We start from the raw sequence: 21,386 nt of genomic DNA, 5'->3' as shown, positions 1-21,386 counted from the left end.
CAGATGGAGCGCTGATATTCCGGTAGGGTGGGTGTGTGGAATGGTGGCCTGACACTGGGCAGCTGGCTCTTCCACCCTCCCTCTCAGCACGTCCCGGTTGCCGCCATATTGAATTTGGGATGCTTGGGTCGGCGCTTTTCCTGCGGTCGAGGTTCCCGGGCTGCTGCTTCTCATTTTCGCCCCTCGTTCTGGGGAACCCCTCCCGCGCCGTTACGCCACATGTAGCCTATCTCCATTTGCCTAATGTTGCTTTTATTAAAAGCGGATTTCCACGGGAACTCGGGCGTCCCACGGAGGCTATCAGCGAGGCCACCGCATTTCCGGCGCCTTAAGCCACGCCCCAAAATATCATTTAAAAAAAAAAGCAGCAGGTCCAGAACTACAGACACCCTCTGCTATCTGTAGTCCTATTATAGCTGTGAATATTGGAAAGACGTACACAAAAAATGCTTTCCTGCCCTCACCAAGTGTCCTCTTCCTCTGTGCCTGCTCCCCACACACCCATAATGACCTCCTCACCTCACCTCCCCTTCCCTCTTCCATTCCCCCACAACACACACTATTTCTGTAACACCATTTTATAAAATCTTGGCTATTCATGGCTATAGCCGAGGTTACAGAAAAGCTTTGTGTTGCAAACTCAGTCCCTACACCCCATCCAACTCTTACATTTCACTTTGTGTCCTCTTACACCCCACACCTCAACCTCTAGACTGTTGGCATTTGCATGTTTTTTTACCTGCAAATGGCTTTTGTCCTGCATTTCATTTTCTGATACCCTCTGCAATAGCCGCGCTATCTCTCGCATCGAGGAAAAAAAAAGATGGCGGTTGTTTAATCAGAGTTGGAGATGGAACTGGGTGGGTGTCAGAAACCAGCCTCCAGAAGCCAAAGTAAAATTTAAAAACATACTTAGGCCAGTAATTGTTTTTTTCTTAGTGGTATGGCATGCATAGGTTAGAATAGTTGGGCAGAATGTTTGTGAGACATCCTGACATGCTTCCGTTTGTGATTTTCTTTGTACTTATGGAACCCTTATAGACATAGGGCTGTTTGAGGTTTTCTTTTATTTAATAAACATAATTGATTGTCTTCTCGTCCAGCTCATATGTCTGACTTAACACATGACAAAGCTCCAGTTGTGCTGTGGATCATCTAATTGCTCTAGGCCTACTCGCACAGCAGACCATAACACATAGCACAAGAGCACACTTTCAGCAATGACAAATGCACGAGGAAGCAGCTATTCCAGGACAGGGGTTCAAACGGAGAAGAAAGGCGTCAAACCGGAAAGGACAACGAGGAGGGAAATGCCCTTGCTTTTTATGACCCAAACCTGCGAAGCCTCTGTGAAAGGAATCATAAGTCCGGGAGCTACAGCTAACATGTGGTGAAACAGATGCCAATGGTGAACAGGACCCCTCCCCCCACTGATAACTCAGGTGGGGAGGCGCACTTGCAACAGTGGTACTGTCCTTGACTCCAAAGACAAGAAACAACAAGGTTGTCAGCACAGCCAGTGAGTTGGAGGGAGAACCAATAGTAAACCAGACGATGTTGAACGAATGTTACAGATGGCAACTTGTTATGAACAAATAATTTGTGTGCTAGTGAACTTTTAAAGTTGAGGGAAAGACCAGCTGCAGAGTGGTCCAGCGCCAAATGTTTTCATTCAAAAGACTCTGGCTGGTCCACTGTTCTTGTGAACGTTTTAGTAAAATGAGGCAGTATGAAAGGCCGACATAAAGAGTTAAGGTGGTCATACAAGGTTCGAGCCAAAATCCCTTATACAATCGAGTCCTTAACCCATTAACAAAGTTTTTACATTTTGAAACGGGCGTGTGTGCCCGGCTGAGGGAAACACTGTGCAAACAATAAATGTGGAAAGCCTGACTGGGGGCTAGGAAAAGCTAAGGGAAGTGAATCCCGCAAGGTATTAAAAATAAGTGAACTGTGTGAAACTGTCAAATGTGAACCGGACTGAGCAAAGCCAAGGTTACAAAAAGGATCGAAGCTCGGTTGAGGGGGATCCACGGGTGAAAGGAAATCACCCGACGGGGAGATTACTTAAAAGATCATTTTGTTTGTTGTTAATACATCAGGCCCTCTGAGGCAAGAGACTTGGTGTAAGAGACTTGGCCACAGAAGGCCCTGATATTTTGGAAACCAACTGTAAGCTTGTGCTGGAGAAGCCCAGGAGTGTGCTGTGCTCGAGAGTCCCGCCTTGTCCCGTGCTAAAAATGTGGGGAAGTGAGACCTGATTTATCATTTTGTGAACACTTATTTCTTTTCTGATGAACATTATCCCACACTATTTAGTAACTTAGCGGTAAGGATTGGCAATCGTTTTCTTTTAGTATAGGCCCTTTTTATTTTACAAGACGCCACTAGGACTGCCTTATTATTATTTGATCGCTGTAGCTTGCTCCCATCTCAGATTTAGGTTTAGATTAGGTATTTTTCTCACTCATTTATACAGTTTAATAAACACCCTTGAACTGTGATCACTTGTGTTTGTCTTTACTGTTGCCACCATGAGTTCCTTACAGTAGCCAGCATGAAAGGCGTGCAGGGACATGTTCACTCTGGTATTTGGTTCCTCTGTGGTTCAAGTTTGAGTACAAATCTTCAGTCCAGGGGAAGTCCTTGAAAGCAGAGTGGAAACGTGTCGACAAGCGAGAAGATGGATTACTGCCCCAGTTCTTAGTTGGCTAGATTGGAAGGGATTATGTGTGGAACTAAGATTGTTTAACCAGTAGAGCTGATCACTCTTATACATATAATTTTTTTATTGAATATAATTGTGTACTCCCACATAGGAAAACATTGAAGAGCAATGACCATATACTAATTATTATGTCTGATGAATATCACAGAGCAGAGCAGTTATTGTCTATGAATCATGAATATAATGTTGAAATGTATTAATGTTAAAGAATTTTATCTGCTGGATGATTTGAGTGACCTTGTTTTGTTGTAACTACTGTGTTCACTTTGTTTTAATTTGTTTTCTACTAAAGTGCTTTTATTTGTCACTTGAAAAGAATATCATTTTTAAAATTCACTTATTAAAAGAACAATTGTGAGTTTGTTTCCCATAAAGGAAATGTGATTTATTTTCCCCTTATGTTGTCAACAGTACTTTTCAAGTTTTTGAAGGGATTCGGGTAATGCTTTCCCACACCCTTTAAAATATTAACTTCATTCCATTTTGATCCCTTCCCTTGTCATTTTAGTTCACCTTTGGGGACAGACCATGCTTAAGGGGTCTTGTATATGCCCCCATTACATTTTATGAATGTTGTTCACAAAGAATGTCTGATCCCACAAACGCTAAAATGTAGAACGTGCATAATGTTTGGACTCCGCCAACAAGGTTAGACTGTTTGCATTCAAGTTTTGGGTAATGTGACAGGGCTCTGTTTTGTCGTAACTGTGTGTGTTTGGGGGTGACTCACAGCACCAGACCCCAATCCCAGGCCAAGATGTAGTGGCCACATTCTCAATGTGATTTTGTTGACGCAGGAACCGCAGCAGGGACATTGTTGAATACATTTGAATCTGCAGTGGTTCAGAGAGAGCCATAGGTTCAGGAGGAGAGAGTAGAGTGGGCAAGCAGAGGAGTAGAGAGAGCATAGGGTGCATGTGAGGACCTGAGAGAACAGAGGGTATGGGCAACCATCTCCTTTACAATTTGAGGGTTTGAGGTGTTGGATCGTTTTTAAGATTTCTTGCATAGTGACTGTGGAAAATCTGAACTCAGGAGAAGAGGGAGATTGGGTCTGAGCGGGCGGAGAGCTTGAGGCAGTATCATGCAGGAAGAGCATCCTGGAGTATTGGGAAGTAAAGTAAAGGCTGTAGGACAAGAACCACAAAAAAGGGGCAAGATTATAGTCAGTTGAAGTAGGCAAAGACTAGGAAGGGAGGAGGAGACAGGAAGACTGGGTGAGACAGTGGGATGCTCCTAGGAGGCACAGGGTCGGCTACATTCACAGTAGGTCAGCCAGTCTTCTGGAGGGAGTGGACTGTGGAAAGACATTGTGGTGGAAGGGCAAGGATGTTGGTAGAGACACAGCCTGAAAGTCAGGCCGCAGATCAAGTGAGCCTGTTCGGCTAGAAGGAAAGTGAGACAGGCTTTTGGATTAGAACCAGGCCCCTGCGACCAGGAAGCGCAACAGTACCTCGCCAAGCTCCTAGCTACCTCCTCTCCTGCCTCATCCTTGGGTACGTTCAGGACTTCATTGCGGAAAAGCTTGGAACTTGAGTGTTTGTTCTACTGAAGAGACACTACTCAACCGGTCTTCATTAGGAAAAGCGCACTAGGGCAGCCGAGCTGTACCTATGAGACTGAGTGACACAAGGGACAGACTTTTGTTTTTTTGCTTTTCTGGCCCCACCCACCCCCCAGATTTACCAGGCCTAACTTATGTACTGAATTCCAAACTAAGGTCATTTTACATTAAATCCATGAGTTTTATCCTCTGTGGAGTCCACTTGGCTTCCTGACCGAGAACCCAAGTCTTCACAATCCCAACCCTCAATATTTACTTATATTGTTTTATGTTTATTCATTTCTGTTGAATGGATTTTCACCAGTCCACAAAATAATTTCAAGATGGAGCAAGTTGTAACCACAAATGAAAGGTTTGGGGGTAGGCAGTTTGTGGTGGTAATGAGCAAACATTCCTATAGAAGTGGGGAACCACCTGCCCCTCTCATCTATTACATATCCCCCTTTACGAACTAGCATTGAACATTTTAAAAAAGAAATAAAATGTTACTGTAGACTTTCTGAAAAAGTTTGTGTGTTTCATAAAGTGGTGCCAAAGTTTTTAGCATCTCTGTGCTCTCCCTTTGGAAAGAAACATAACTTGAACTACGAAAACACTTCCTTTGTGAAATAAATGTTAAGACTGCCATCATCAGAAAACTTGAAATGGTGAAGCATGTTTTTTTTAGATTGCTTTCTTTTCATAACAATTGTATCCTTGTGAATGTAGTGGAAGGTAGAGTTGACGTTTTACGATTTTATTTTTGTTTTTAAGGTTCGTGTTGACAGCGGCATACAAGAAGGAAGTGACATCAGCATTTACTATGATCCCATGATATCAAAAGTTAGTTTTCGCTAATTTCCGATTTCAATTGTGTTTAATTCTAGCAAATTGTATGTAGCACATCTTGATAAATGTTTTGACTGTGAAGCAGAAGTGTTATTAAGAGGCCTGTCCCAATAATACAGAAGCAGTTAGTTGGAAAAATCAGAAAACCTTGATCTTTCTTTAAATTTAATGTTGCCATTCAGAAGACAAACATTTTAAAGGCTCTTCTTGCCACTATCAGATTTAGCTAAATGTGGTGCTGTAATGTGTACAAGACAACTGTGCACACACGTAGCAGTCATGTTTGCCCAGTGAACATGGGAACCAACTCTGATTATGTTCTATAATGAAAGAGGTTTGCAGGGTATGGAGTGCATGTCTTTCAGGTTATTCACCTCTCCAGCTGTAAACAGGCTTGGGCTGAATAGTAAACCAAATGCACTGTGGCCAAAACTGAAGACTGGTTTAGCTGACAGAAACAAAGCATGGAGTTGTCAAGAACCAGAGGCTCGGATTATGCTTTCTCTCATATTTATTTTCTCGAGTAGCAAAACATTACAACAATAATCAATATAACAACAAAGCATAAACTACAATCCCCAACTTATTTTGAGTCTTTGGTAGTTCATATTATTATTATTAGTCCTTTCAAAACTTTTTTGGCCAATCAGTCCATATCAAAAACCATAAACACTGAAAACCATCTTGACACATGCACTCTCTTTGCTGCTCGTGCAGCGTGTTAAGTACAGCCATTTATATTATTACTTGATTGTGGTTTCATAAATATTTCATTGTTGGTTTATGATTGAATGTTTCTGCGCTATGCGTGCAGTGCCAGCGGACGTTGAGGGCAAGCAGAGCATATCCGCATGTAGTTCGTGCAGTCATGGTGGGGCAACAGCTCTGGCGACCACACCTTAACAGGCCAGCTGACAGGGGCACATCGATCATGGAAGGTTATCCCAGTGCGACAGGGCTTCGCCGTTCCAGTGCTTGTGATCACAATTCTGTGACCATTACTAAGCTTGGCCCGAAGCCGGAATATCGGTGCGGACAAAATATAATAATGGAGTGGCACCACACACACACGCTTCTCATGAAGAACTCTAGTACGTGTGAAGTATTCTAGTACGTGCAGCCCCTGCTGGCTGTAAGTGCCCAGCGTGTGAAACACTCAGTCCCCAATAAAACCTCACAAGCTGAGAGATCAGCAATACTCCGACCCAATAAAATACATTGAATCACTGCCTATTCATTAGATTATTATTATTTTGACTGGTACAGGCCCAAGATTCCTGTGTAAAAAGCAAACAAACATTAAACACTAGACAAGATGAGTAGCTCTAGTTAAGGAAGAGCTCACGTTGGCCAGAAAAGAGTTCATCCCATCATGGGCCTAGTCATTCAGAAAGCAATGTGGGCCAGTTTGGGACATGGGTCTCATCAATTATCCCTTAAGGAGGACTGGCTGAGGAAAGGAGGAGCCTCAGGGGAGCTGGTGAGCCTGGCAGAGAGAAAGGAGGAAGAATAAAAGCCTGTAGGGCACGGGATGCCCAGACACCCCCATGCACGCCACTGAAGGCAAAAAGTGAAAAGGGAAGGCAGTGAGGTGCAGGGTGAACGAAAGCAGGTGGCAGGACATATCCTGGAGCAGCTTGGATGAGCAGTAAGGCAAGAACAATCCACAGAGGATAAGGTGGAGACAATATTGTCCAGTTAGGGAGGACACAGGAAAGTTCCCAAGAAAAGGAATGCTACAGAGAATAAGGAGGAGGAAGGGGATGACTGTGACCCGTATTCTCTCATTCATCCACAGTCATCTGAGTGGGAGCCTCCTGCAGAAATTGCTGCATACCTGAAGAGGACCAGGACACCGGTATCAAAGAAAACTAGAAATAACACTTAGTGTTGAGTGTCCCAGACCACATCTGCTAGATGGAATTGCAGAGACCCCAGAGATAGATGAGCGGATGGTCACTTTCATGGGCAGATACGTTAAAGACTTAAAGAAGGGTCTGAATAGATCCTGGTGCTCATGCCAGGATAAAAATGCTGGGCGTTGTCGGTTCGATAACGAATGGCCTGCATATGGCAGAAGAAGCAAAGGAGAATAACATACGCATTGACCCTCTGGTGTTGACGGGGATGGGCTCAGAGAGCCAGCTGCCTGTTGGGGAATGCCAAAAGTGCGATCACTGCTGAAAGGCGGAGATCCCTCTTAGTTGAGATTGAACCGAAGCTAAGCAAGCTGGCCACTTCAGAGGCGGCGCCGGCTGCGGCCAAAGCCAAACCTTTCGGGGACTCGTTCATGAAGGAACTACCCAAGTTTGCCAATAAATACGCTGCAATAGATTAAGCACAAGCTTCGCAGAAGAGGGTCTTTGCAAACAGGTTTTCGGGTGGGCTGACAGAAGCAGAGGCCGCTCTGCCAGCCATTACGCATATGGCAGGTCCAACAGTGACAGGAGCCACTGTAAGGAACAGGATGACCATAAGCCGAACCCGTTCTTTCCCTCGAGGGGAAGAGTCAGAGGGAAGGGGCTGATGGCATACAGAGCAACAACTGCAGAGCGCAGGTGAGAGCAAACGCAAAGCAGCAAGCGCAAATGAGTGAAGGCATGCCTGCAGTAGGCGGGAGACTAGCGCAAGGCTTAAACAGCTGGAATCTCATATCCAGAGATCTGTAGGTTCCAGACACTGTCCAAGGACTTCACTTAGATTCTTATACACTACCAGTGCAAGCGAGGTTACTGAGACCTTTAGTATAGAGTGAAGACCAGCAGTTGCTAGACACAGAGATGAGGGAGCTGGAGCAGAAAGAAGCCATTGTGTAAGTAGCAAGCATCGCAGACCGCTTTATAAGCAATATGTTTCTGATAAAAGGGAAACACAAGTTGAGGCCGGTTATCAATCTAAGAGAAATGAACAGCTTCATAGTGTACAGACACTTAAAAATGGAGGGTATTCACCTCCTGAGAGACATTTTACAACATGTGGACCGGTTGACCACAGTAGATCTCAGGTACGCATACCTAACGGTTCCAATTGCAGCAGAACACCAGAGATTTCTGAGGTTCCGATCGAGGGATCAGACATGGGAGTTCATATGTCTACCGTTCGTGCTAGCATTGGCCCGGTGGGGCTTTTGTGGTGAGCAAACAGAGAGAACAAGGTATTCGCTTGATCATATACCTGGACGATAAATGCATACATTTTTTTATTTTTTATGAAAGTGTGTTTAGTTACAAAAAACCTTTAACATTGTAAAACACCAAGGACTGAAAATACATGTTAAAATGAATTTAATCAATAACTTAAACATTCAATTCATACATTTCATCAATTACCTAAAAAAACTATCAATTTCATAAAACATCACCTAATTCATGTCTTCTCATATTTGGTTCAATAGATTTTCAATTTCCATATATAATCACATAATTCAAGACTAGGCTGCTGCCTGAGTAATGGAAGGCGAACGCCTACTCTGTGTTTACCATCTCCCATGTAAACTTAATTTTTGTATAACCACTATCAAGTAGATGTTTAGTAGCAATGCATTGATTTAACAAATGCCTCAGGGTTTCTATATCATATTTACAATCTGCATCGACGTTCTCCGTAAGGTATTTTTTTCTAGGCCCCCAATCTCGATAGTGTAGATAGCAGCTCTAGTCGAAGTAATAAAATAAAGCGTCAAACTTTACTATTACGAATACACTCTTAAGTAGCTAAAAGAATCTCTATATGCACAATGTGTCAGGACAGGGATTTGATCCGAGATCAGGTGAATGGCACAATAGATCTAATGCAACATCTAGGCTTTTTAGTGAATTGGGAGAAATCCAACTGCAGCCGCAGCAGCCAATGGAGTTTCTAGAGTTTGTAGTAGACTCAAACCAAGGCACATATAGCTTGCCTATGAGGGAAGAGAACAGCGTCAAGAATGAGATCAGGTACATTCTAACAAGAGAGATAATGTCACTACGGGAGATAGCCAGACTGGTGGCACGCTTGGCATTATCAATTCAGACAATATTCCCTCGGCCACTCATTACAGGCCCCTCCAAAGACTGAAAATTCAGCATCTCGGGAGAGGCTTATCCTACAAACAAATAGTGCCGATATTGCAGGAAGCGAGGACAGAACTGGAGTAGTGGCTACAGCACATGGAAGTCTGGAATGGCAGCGCTATATTTGGCTCATCGCCAGACGTGGTATTAGAGTCCAATGCCAGCAGATGGGGTGTGCAATAGCTGTCTGCAGGAGGGAGATGGTCGGAGCAGGAACTGAAACTGCACATCAACTGCCTAAAATTGCTAGCAGGATCGTTTGCAGTACGATGTTGGACCCAGGAGAGGTTACAATGTTGTATACTCCTCAAGATGGGCAACGTGCCCGCAGTCAGATACATAAACAGACTGGGAGGCACAAGATCCAGAATGCAAAGGTCTTTTGGCATCTATGCCTGCAAAGAAAAGTGTTAGTGACAGCAGAGTATCTGCCAGGTTAACAGAACAAAGTGGCAAATTGGAACTCTAGGTTCCACAGGGCCACCAGTGATTGGAAGCTGGATTGGTAAGTATTCCAAATGCTGATGACACAGTGGGGTCCATGTCGAACCGACCTCTTCGCCCCAAGGTTGAACAAACGGTTCAGCATGGTCAAAATGGCATAGTTGGTTTGTGCATTCCTCAGGAACAGATGTGGTGCATGTAACAAATTACCTAGCACAAATAGCGGCTCAGAGTAGAACGTACAGGACCAATACAGCATGCTCAGCAGGCCTCCCACGTGTTGAGGGGCTGCCTGTGGGGAAACGCCCTTTGATATGCAGATTGAGAGGTATAAAGATGCTCAAGCCACCTACGGCAAAGTACTCCCAAATGTGGGACGCTTATAGGGTATTGAGTTTCTTTTCAGAATGGCCTGACAACATGGATTTATCTAGAAAGGCGCAGACAGCCAAAGTGACAATACCTTTGTCTCATATTGTGCAAGAGAGTATCTGAAGTAAGAGCGTTGGAAGTTACCAGGAAATAGGTTTCTCCAAGGGGGGTTAGGGGGTGATGTTCTATATCACGAAGAGAACAAAGACTGGTTTGAGGACAGTATTTTATGACTCATTCCCGAAACAACCCAAGCTATGTCCAGATCGATGCATAACAGCATGCGAAAACATGACAAGAGACCTGCTGCCCGCAGGTGTGATGCAATTGCTCATAGCGTTGCGAAAACCCTATGGGGCGTTAACCCCAGCGACCCTGGCGAGTTGGGTGATGCAGCAGGCAGGCATCGATATTGAAAGCTGTGGCAATGGCTTTCAAAGCATACAACCTAGGTGCTCGATTGGAGGATATTATGAAAGACAGATTGGTCAAATGAGTTGAATTTTAAGAAATGTTATTTTAAAATCGAGAGCATTACGTCATTGCTGGTAGGTAAGCTTTGAACACGCATAATCCGAGCCTCCGTGTCTACGTAGAATTCAGATTTTCAGTACTAACGTTGCAGAAAGTCATAATTCTATTCAAGACAAAGAGGCGAAGGATTATGTCGATGATGCTGTGTCACCCGAATAGACCAGATTTCTGTGATATGATTTTATGTTGTAGGTTCCAACGCAGATAGCAAGAAAAGCAACATGGAGGTTAAAATTCAGTTTGTGTTTACCGGGTGAGATGCACAAAAGTAGTAAGGAAGATCAGCGAAAGAAAGAGGATGGGTCAAGATGGTTTTCAGTGTTTATGGTTTTATATATAGACTGATTGGCCAGAAAAGTCATGTGTTTTGAAAGGACCAGTAATAGTATGAACTACGAAAGACTCAAACGAAGGGCCCGATTCACAGAACGTTTTCCTATGGGATTGCGCCAATATAAAACACTTCCATGAATCAGGCCCTAAATTGGGGGTTGTAGTTTATGCTTTGTTAGATTGATTATTGTAATGTTTTGCTACTCGAGAAAGTAAAGATGAGAGAAAGCATGATCCTTTGCCCCCATATCTTTAATAGAATTATGACTTTCTGTAATGGTAGTATTGAAAATCTGAATTTTCTCTGGAAAGTGCAAAAGAGAACCTAAAGATGCTAAACTTCAAATATGTCTTTTAGATGTCATGTAAATTCAAATAAAGTAAATTAGCAAAACATAGACTGTAGATTGGGACAAATGTTCACAATGTACACTTGGTTGATTAGTTGCTTTTGTAATTTTAAATATTAAGCCGATTCTGGTGGCAGATGTAGCACCGTTACCGGTATGCAGTTATTTTCATGATTCTGGGAAGGAAGGGTGTCGGATGGAAAAGCCAGGCAAGAAAACCTGTAGTATTAAAAATTACTGTAGTTCTGAGTTCCGTTGGTAGCATTTAATTTATATTTGATTTAATGAGGTAAGTTTGTATTCTTATTGATGGAGCTCACAGGTCCATTTGCCAATGCTCAAACTTTCCATTGTTGCATAGGTAAAATGCTTCAATACTTGTTAAAAAGCGAAGTTCATTCTTGTCAAAGGGCTTTCATAATCTGGTGTACTAGCCCTGGCTTTCCAGCTTCTGTTGGTCTCGGTGGTTGCTCAATTGAAGACCATTTGGTATGTGTCCTGGGAATCATCGTGCCCATTCCCATCGGATTCTATTTTCATGCAGAAAGGAGTGAGACAATTTCTCAAATTGTCTCAGCCCAAAATACTGATTACGCTTCGGTCTTTGCTGCACATTGAGAAACAAATTCTCTTCTTTGTCGTTCTCTTACAAAGGAAACCAAATTTGCTCCTATTGTTAGGCTGCTGATTCCCCCAGAGAGTACGAACTGCGGTGAAGTTAGCAGTGTAGGGTGTACCCTCCACAAAATACTATAAATCAACTACTGGCAGTATATATATATATATATATATATATATGTGCTGTACTCCAAAGGGCTTTACGTTACAACAGCTGGATACATAGAATTGGAAGCTTAAATGCAAACCATAAAAACAATATGTAGAAAAATTAATCTAGGTCTGTGGAGAGAAATAGAACAGTGGAAGAGAGAAGTGATGGGGTTAACAGGACAGGGTATGAAGGTGAGATTTCAAGGAAGAACGGAAGGAGGAGTATGAGGAAATAGACAGATAGAGAGAGGGAGAGCGTTCCAGTGTAGGGGGGCAAGGAGCTGAAAGGAACGGGAAGGGGCACAAGGAGGCAGGGGAACAGTGAGTGGGAAGAGGTCAGCTGATCGGAGGTGGCGAGAGGGAGAGTAGAATGAGAGGAGGGAGGAAAGGTGGGGGGGCTGAGATGAAGAGATTTAAAAATGAGACCAAGGAAGTTAAATTTAAGTTGAGAATGGAAGGGGAGCCAGCCAAGATAAGGGAGCGGAGAAGAGATGGAGTCGTGAGGCGAGAGAAGGCTAAGGGTGCGAATAGCAGTGTGATAAGAGGGATTTGAGGGGAGCACGATGAGAGGTAAGGAGGCCAAAGAGGAGCGTAGAGCAATAGAAAAGACGAGAGAAGATGAGGGAAGAGATTAAGAGTTTAGTGGCTTGGAAGGTGAGCGAGGAACGATTTTGTGAAATATAAGAGGTGGTAGCGACAGGCTAGGGAGGTAAGAGAAATATGGTGGGTAAAGGAGAGGAAGGAGTCGAGGTGGAGGCCAAGATTGCGAGCATGGTCAGAGATGGGGAGATTAGAAGGTGGAAAGAGAATGTAAGGAGGCGGAGACGGAGGGAGAGGCGAAGTGGAGGGAAAGAATAAGACTTCGGTCTTCTCATTGTTGAGGGAGGAAAAGTGGGATGACATCCAGTTTTTAATAGCAGTAAGACCGGATGAAAGATTGTGTTGAATGTCAGGAGTGAAAGACGAAAAAGAAAGAAAGAGCTGGGTGTCATCAGCATAGAAATGGTGAGAGATACCAAAAGAAGAGATGATTGGGGCAAGAAGGGCAGTGTAAAGTGAGAAAAGGAAAGGGCCAAGTACCGAGCCTTGGGGGACACCAAAGTCCAAGGGGAAAGAAAGGGAGGTACGACCACCCCAGGAGACAGCAAAAGAACGGTTGGAGAGGTAGGAGGAGAACCAGTCGAGAACAGGGCCTTTGAAACCAAAGGAAGAGAGAGTGTTGAGGAGAAGGGGGGTGATCAATGGTATCAGAGGCAGCTCAGCGATCGAGGACGACGAGGACAGAGTATTGCTTACAGTAGTGAGCGGTAAGGAGAGAGTTCAGAACAGAGGTGAGGGCAGTTTCAGTGGAGTGCTTGGGGCGGAAACCAGATTGAGAAGGGTGGAGAAGAGAGAGATTAAATACAAAAATTGAGAGTTGAGATTAGACTAAGCGCTCAAGAAGCTTGGAAAGGAATGGGAGAAGAAAGATAGGTCGGAAGTTGGTTGCAAGGAGGCAGTTAGCAGAGGGTTTTTTCAGAATAGGGATGATAGTAGTGTGGGTTTATAGTGATTGCATCGAAGACAAAGGGTCGACACACCAAAGCATCGAAAACAAAGCATCTAATGCCAAAGCATCGACAGTCTAAATGGACTGGTTTCAATGGAAATGCCCTTTTACATGTAAAAGATAGCATTTAAATGCATTTTGTTGTAAAGTTAAAGCGTTACATGGAGCTGTCCAGTGCTGAAATTTCGGCACTGGCCAGCTCCTTGTAACATTTTAATTTATTTTTGTATATGGGGATATTCTCCTCCCCCCCCCCCCCACCCCCGCCCCCTCAAGCCCCTTGCCCACCACTCCCCCAACCCTAACCCTAGCCCCAACCCTAAACCTATTGTAACTCTAACCCTAATGTAACCCTTAATCTAACCCTAGCCACAACCCTAACCCTAATGTAACCCTTAATCTAACCCTAGCCCCAACACTAACCCTAATCGAACCCCTGATCTTAACATTACATTTCAATGGATCCATCGAATTTTATTCAACGAAATGGCCATTCTATGGAATGGTATTTCAAATTCGATGGTTTGGTTGTCAATGCAATGACTGGATACCAGTAGCGTGTTTGAAGGTGGAAGGGAAGGAGGCAGAGGAGAGACAGATGTTGAAGAAGGAGGTGAGGTAGGGAATAAGAAGAGTGTAGATTTTAGAAATCGGGGTGGTGGGGAGGGGATCAGAGGTGGCAACAGTAGGGTGAATTTTGGACAGGTGGAGGGAAACTTTGCAGGGAGTAACAGGGGAGAAATTAGACATGTAGGATGTAGTGGTGGAGAGAGAGCGGTGGGGAGGAGGGGAGTAAGATGGGGTACTGAGAATGATATGGCGTAGAGTGAGTATTTTGGAAGAAAAGAAGTTGGTGAAGTTGGAGGGAGAGAGAGGAGAGGTAGTAGAATGGTCAGGGGTAGGGGAAGAGAAGACGAGAAAGTGTCTGAAAGATAAGACGTGGGTGGGAGGATTGGGATTGGAGGAGGGTAGAGTAGTAGGAGCGTTTAGGTAAACTGAGGCAAGAGTCATAAAGAGAGTGGTAAGAGAAATAGGAGGCTTGATTAGTAGGCAAACAGAATTTGAGCCAGCGTCGCTCAAGGTGACGGAGGAAGTGGCGCATAGACAGTAGTTGAGGGGAAAGCCAGGGTTGGGATGGTTTGCTGGTGGGGCGGAGAGAGGGTGAGGCTGATCGAGGCTGGAAGAGATAGAGAACAACAGAGAAGATAAAGCTTCATTAGCCGAAAGAGAGGAGAAATCAGAGAGAGAGGGGAGGGAGAAAGAGCAGGTGTCGAGGAAGAGAGAGGGGTTAAAGTTACAGAGATCGCATCGAGAGAAGGATATGGGGGAAGGGGATGGAGGGAGGGAAGGAGGGAGGGACAGTCGGAGTGAGGGAGAAGCAGAGTAAGGCATGGTCAGAAAGATAGTTGGGAAGAGTAGAGACGGGGGAGGAGGAGAAGGTAGAGATGAAGATAAGATCAAGAGTGGAACCCGAGGAATGAGTAGAGGAAGTTGGGAGAGGAGTAAGAAGGTAGGAGTCGAGAATGGCAAGAAGAGGAGGTCGAAGGGCAGAGTGGAGGTGCAGGTTGAAGACCCCAAGTACTGTGAGGGGAGAGGGGGAATGTGTGATGAGGGAAAGAAGGTGATCAAGGATATGCTAATACTTGCTCCTCCACCTCATCACCTCAGCTGCCAGAATCCTGCTACGATATGGTATGGCATTTATAATGCGCCTATACACAAGTGTTTGAAGGCGCGACGAGCAAGGGAGGGGGAAGATGGAGACAATGATCCTACTAGGCCAGGTGTCATTCAGATCTCGCAAGGGGAGCGGGGAGGGGACAGTGCAGTACATGGGATAATAGACAATTAACAATAAGTAAAAGTGCGCTGGTGGCAAGTGCAATGGTAAGTGGAGACATCAGGTATCAAGTGCTGGTAGTGGGGTTTTAGGGATACAGAAACAGTCCCCAAGTGTGGGGGTTGCCTGGAGGCAGTGCAGGTGTGCGACTGGTGGGGGAGGGGACCAGGGGCCGAGGGCGGCCAGGTAACCTTTGCAGTTTCAGTTTCAGCCAGGAAATTCAGCAGGGCAGGGTAGGAGAGAAAGCAGAAGCAAAGAGAGAGTTTTTGAGGTGCATCCGGAACTGGAGATGGTTCTCCTCAAGCACCCCCCCCCCCCCCCACACACACACTCTACCCAGCTTGGGAACATGAAAGAAAGGTTATACTCCGATTGGATCTCATTAATCCAGAAAATAGTTGTGAGCCAAGAGTGCATAACTGCCCTTACTGGAAATCATGCAGCAGAGCAGTGTAGTACAGGTTTGTAATTGTTTATGTAAGCTGTGAAGTCTTCCTAGAAAGTATGGTCTGAAAGGTGATGCTAATTCTCCTGAAACTAGTTGCGTGTATACCACTCTGCCCTATGACTCACCATCCATTTCCTGCTGATTTACACACACACAGTTCAGGGAAATGCACTGTTAACGGTCAAAGAACCCAGTGATGACTAGACCTGCCATGGCACGAATATGGACACGATGCATGCAGTACCACACACGATTTTGAGGCAAGAGTATTTTACTCACTACGAGTGGAAATTGTGAGTTAGAAAGTAGTTTCTATTCTTAACTGAGTGATTATTAATCACTGAAAAATACATTTCCAATTTTAGAATTGATCTTTTTTGGTGTAATCCATAATTGAGTTGTCTAAGTGAATAACGTATTTTCATCTATAAAGCCTCTTAATAACATAGTACATTCTAGATATGCTACACTTCTGAACACATCAGTAGAGCAGTTTCGTTCTAAAACGCCTGCAACTGCACACTGTCAATCCTGGTTTTCTTTTCTTTTGAGCATTAGCATGATTGTAACTTGTAAAATGTATAGGCATGCTCTTTTTTTTAATCTTCTTTTTATTAATTTCATCATAATAAACGACGAGAACACCGATCCAAACTGGAACAAACTAAACCCCCCTCACCCCCCAAAAAAACCAACCCTTGCCACAGCGCCAATGGTCCTTCCCATCTAGACATTCTCCTTCCAACCTTTAACCGTAGATGTCCAACAGTTTGAGTCTTTCGGGGCGCCATTGTTCCCTAAACATCCCTTTTGAGATAGTCCAGTGTCTCTCCCCATTCCGCAGAGAAGTTCTCCAACTTATTATTGGCAGCATAAGTTGCCCATTCCATCGAGACTATATCCCACATTTGTAACGCTCACCTGATTCTCGCAGAGGCGCCGGTCTTGACTGGGCGACTACCGTATCTTCAAAGGTGATGTGTAGCACCCGGTTTGCTCTTTGGGCTGGACCTCTGTGCACTGTATGCCTGACGTGTAGAGTAAGATGTCTGCAGATAGAAAATATGGGGTTAATGAACTGGGGTTATTGGGGTGTCCCTATCTCTTTCCTCTTCTCCTCTCGTGTAGACCCCCAAAGGTTAACGCTCTCACCTTAGGTAAGTGAATGCCGAGCTCTCCATCTGCCTCGGGGCAGGGTGCTGTAACCAGTTTCTTCACTGGATAGGTAGCGCAGGCCTCTTGACTTCAGAGGACTGCTGTCCGTCGTTTACTGCACGAACGGTAAGTTTCGAGTCATTCAAATGTCTTTAAAGTCTTTAGTAATGATGTCTCTTGTTTTGCAGGGTTCCGGCGATGGCGGTTGACAGGCTGAAGTGAGTTGAAGATGGAGCCCGTGTGATGAATAGAAGCGCCTGGAAGCACGTAAGTAAGCGCTTGTTGCCTGCTTCACGATGCGCTCTAACTGTCTTTTTATTTTGCAGGTACGAGTTCGGAGCGGCTGCAGGGTGCCGGAATACCCACTGGATTAGATGTGGAAAGGAGTAATGGCACGTGAGTATTAAAGTTCCCCAATGTCTTTAAACGCACCTTGTTTTGTCTTTCAGATGCGGGATGCAGCGCCGAAGGCCTCCGGAGCGTGCAAAGAGTTGGTAAGCTTTTGTCTTTCAGATGCCGGAATGCAGTGTGAAGACCTCCGGAGCGCACGAAGAGTAGGTAAGATTTTGCCTTTCAGATGCCGGAATGCTAACCTGTTCTTTCTTGTCTTTATAGGTGTTGCTGAAGACTGGATTCAGGATGGTAAGCCTTTGCCTTTCAGATGCCGGAATGCTAACCTGTTCTTTCTTGTCTTTATAGGTGTTGCTGAAGACTGGATTCAGGATGGTAAGCCTTTTTCCTTAGGCCCAGGACCGGATGCAGAAGACACGATGAGCGTTCTGCTGCAGAGGTTGCAGAATAACGCAAAGCAAGATTCATCCACCGGGTGTGGTTTAAATAGCCTCCTGTAGTGCTTAGGTGTCTCCTTCCACAGCCACGCCTAAGTAAGAAAAGAGTTCCTGGTAAGAAAAGAGTTCCTGCCTTCCAGAAGAGTTCCAGTGTTCTGAATCTAGGGAGTGGCTCCAGCCCCACCCAACAGGAAAAGTAGTTCCAAACAGAAGAGGATCAGAGGCTCAACTGGCAGGCAAGTAAGCAGCATGGTCTGCTGAAGGTAAGTCCACCCAAGCATTATGAGCCCGGCGCTTCCAGCGCCGGGACTGGGCATATTTATGAGCCTGGTGCCACTGGCGCCAGGACTGGGTCCAAAAGGTCCCAATTGGGACTGGTTGGCACTCGGAACCTGGGTTATGGATCTGCTTCCAAGGGAGTTGGGAAAACCCTGACCTTTTGGAAGCAGAGATCATGACAGTACCCCCCCTCAAGGCCCCTCCCAAACCGGGCTTCTCCGGGGGTTTTGGCTTGTCAGGAAATGTTCGGTGAAATCTTTTGATTAGGCGAGGAGCGTGGACATATTCAGCAGGTTCCCAGGATCTCTCTTGGGGGCCGTAGCCTTTCCAGTCAATTAGGTAGAATAGTTTAGATTTGGAGATCTTGGAGTCCAGAATGCTTTTGACTTCAAACTCGAGTTCTCCATCCACTAGGATAGGTTTTGGAGATTTGGTTAGTCGGGTTTGAGGTTGCACGGGTTTTAATAGAGAGACGTGGAAGACCGGATGTATCTTCATGTGCGGGGGCAAGTCCAACTTGACCGCTACTGGGTTTACTATGGTAGTGATGGAATAGGGACCAAGGTATCTTGGGTTGAATGTGCGTGGCCCTTTTAGAGATAGATATTTGGTGGATAACCAGACTTGATCCCCTACTTGATAGTGAGGGGCTTCCTTCCGATGTTGATCTGCTCCTTTCTTGTATTGTTCTTTAGCCCTTTGAAGGTGAAAAACAGCTTCCTTAAAGGCTTGGGTGATTGTAGAATGCAGGTAGTCTACTGCTGGTGTTTCAAGATCTTGGAGGGGATCCAACTCCGAGGTTCGAGGGTGACTGCCGTACAAAAGAAAAAACGGGGTTTTCCCAGTTCCCGAATGGACAGAGTTATTGTAGGCATACTCGGCTATCCAAAGGATATCTTTCCAAGTTTTTTCAGTTTGTTGCAGCATGCAGCGTAAATACTATTCCAGAGTTTGATTGGTCCTCTCGGTTTGTCCGTCGGTCTGAGGGTGGTGACTGGTCGATAGTCTCACATCAATTTGAGCCGACCGACAGCAACTTCGCCAAAAATGAGAAATAAATTGACTACCTCGATCCGAAATTAGAACCGAAGGAAAACCGTGCAGTCGGACAATGTTTTCGAGAAATTCTCGGGCCAGAGTTGCTGCTGTTGGCAAGCCTTTGAGCGGAATGAAATGCGCCATCTTGGAGAATAAGTCCACGATTACTAGAATCGTATTGTATCCGGAGCATTGAGGTAGATCGGTGATGAAGTCCATAGAAAGCGTATGCCAAGGGCGAGGTGGGATGTCAATAGGGCGTAAGAGGCCTGCTGGTCTTTCCTTTTGACTCTTGTTTTGGGCGCATACTCCACAGGACATTATAAAGTCTCTGATATCTTTTTTCCAAGACGGCCACCAGAAGTAGCGCTTGATCTTTTCTGAGGTCTTGGCTATACCGGGATGACCTTCCATTAAAGAGTCGTGATAACAAGAGATTACTTTTTTCTGTAAATCTGTGCTGGGTAGGTATAATCGTTCTTGGAAATACAATAAGTTGTCCTTTACTGCAAAGTCCTTTCCCTGCAGATGCCAATTCTGTATGTCTGCTGGAGTTACAAGTTGCCTGGCTTTATCCTTAACTTCCTCTATGGATTCTGTGGCGATTACACCCAGAATTCTTTGTTCGGGAATGATTGGTACAGGTTTAGGGTTGACCAAGTGTTCTTCCACTCCCATCCGAGAAAGGGCATCGGCTTTACCGTTCTTTGTACCAGGTCGATAGGTAATTATGAAGTCAAACTCGGCAAAGAATAATGCCCAACGGAGTTGTCTAGAGGATTGGGCTTTTGCGGTCTTCAAATATTGCAGGTTTCGGTGATCCGTAATCACAGTAACGGTGTGTCGGGCCCCCAGCAGATAATGCCGCCAAGCCTTAAAGGCAGACTTGATAGCCAGAAGTTCCTTGTCAGTAATCGTGTAATTGATTTCAGGAGGCGAGAATTTGCGGGACCAAAATGCCACGGGATGCAACTGATTGGTTACCGGGTCCTTTTGTGATAGAACTGCCCCCATGGCAAGGCTTGAAGCATCAGTTTCCACGATGTAGGGGAGTTCGGGGCGAGGGTGTTTTAAGATTGGTGCAGAGATAAATTTAGTCTTCAAATCCTGGAAAGCTTGTTCCGCCTCGGTAGACCATTAAAAACGTTTGTTTTTCTTTAACAAGGCAGTGATGGGCTGGACTATTCGAGAGAATTCGGGGATAAACCTGCGGTAAAAGTTAGCGAAGCCTAACATGCTTTGCACACCTTTTACGGAGGATGGTGATGGCCATTTGAGAACTGCATCGACCTTCTTTGAAACCATACGCACTCCGCCAGGTGATAATATGAATCCCAAGAATTCAACTTCAGTCACGTTGAAAACACATTTTTCCAACTTAGCGAAAAGTTTGTGTTGACGCAATCTTTCGAGGACCATTTTCATGTGTTTCCGATGTTCAGATTCCGATGAAGAATAAACGAGGATGTCGTCGATGTAAACAACAACACATACATCTATGAGCTCTCTGAGGACATCGTTCATAAAATATTGAAAGGCGGCCGGGGCATTGCAAAGTCCGAAGGGCATGACCTGATATTCAAATAGCCCATACTTGGTGCGGAAGGCCGTCTTCCATTCATCGCCCTCTTTTACTCGTACCAAGTGGTAAGCTCCTCTAAGATCCAGCTTTGTATATATGCATGCTTTTCTGACTTGGTCCAGGAGTTCAGGGATCAAAGGTAACGGATATCTATTCTTAACGGTGATCTGGTTCAGGGAGCGATAATCGATACAAGTTCTAAGGTCTCCTTCCTTTTTTGGAACGAAGAACCAAGCTGAAGAAGCAGGGGACTTGGAAGGACGAATAAACCCATTTGCCAGGTATTGATCCAGGTATTGTCGAAGGTGAAGGTTCTCAGGCTCGGTGAGGGCATAAATTCTACTACAAGGAGGAGTAGATCCAGGTATCAGGTCTATCTGGCAGTCATAAGACCTATGAGGAGGTAGAGAGTTAGCCTGATCCTTCCGGAAAACATCTTGGTATTCTAGGTATTCGGGAGGTAACTGGGGAGTCTCTGAAGAAATTGCGGCCAGTGCAACACCAGGTGGAGGGTGACAAGTAGAGACACATTCTGGAAACTGGACCGTTCTTGCTCGCCAATCGATCAGAGGATTGTGTTTCTCTAACCAAGGTATTCCTAGAATAATCTGAAACTGAGGGGCCTTGATCACATCGAACACGATCTTCTCATGGTGTCCATCTTGACTTACTAGCGTCACCTCTTGAGTGGTATGCGTTACTGGCCCGGAGGCTATCTCCGTACCATC

At 45.0% G+C, this 21,386-nt stretch overlaps 1 protein-coding gene across 1 annotated transcript in view; it reads left to right on the top strand.

Annotated features, from left to right (window-relative positions):
- PCCA (propionyl-CoA carboxylase subunit alpha) overlaps positions 1-21,386 on the top strand; it is a 3,020,006-nt gene that overhangs the window by 1,516,594 nt on the left and 1,482,026 nt on the right. The window contains exon 15 of the mRNA XM_069637005.1: positions 5,046-5,114. Within this exon, the coding sequence (XP_069493106.1) occupies positions 5,046-5,114 (69 nt within the window). The remainder of the gene's footprint in view (positions 1-5,045; positions 5,115-21,386) is intronic.

Source organism: Ambystoma mexicanum, chromosome 7p (genome assembly GCF_040938575.1).
Source record: "Ambystoma mexicanum isolate Mex_15411 chromosome 7p, UKY_AmexF1_1, whole genome shotgun sequence".
NCBI lineage: Eukaryota > Metazoa > Chordata > Amphibia > Caudata > Ambystomatidae > Ambystoma > Ambystoma mexicanum.
Note: the sequence above shows the minus strand (reverse complement) of the source record. Positions and strands in the feature narration are given on the sequence as shown.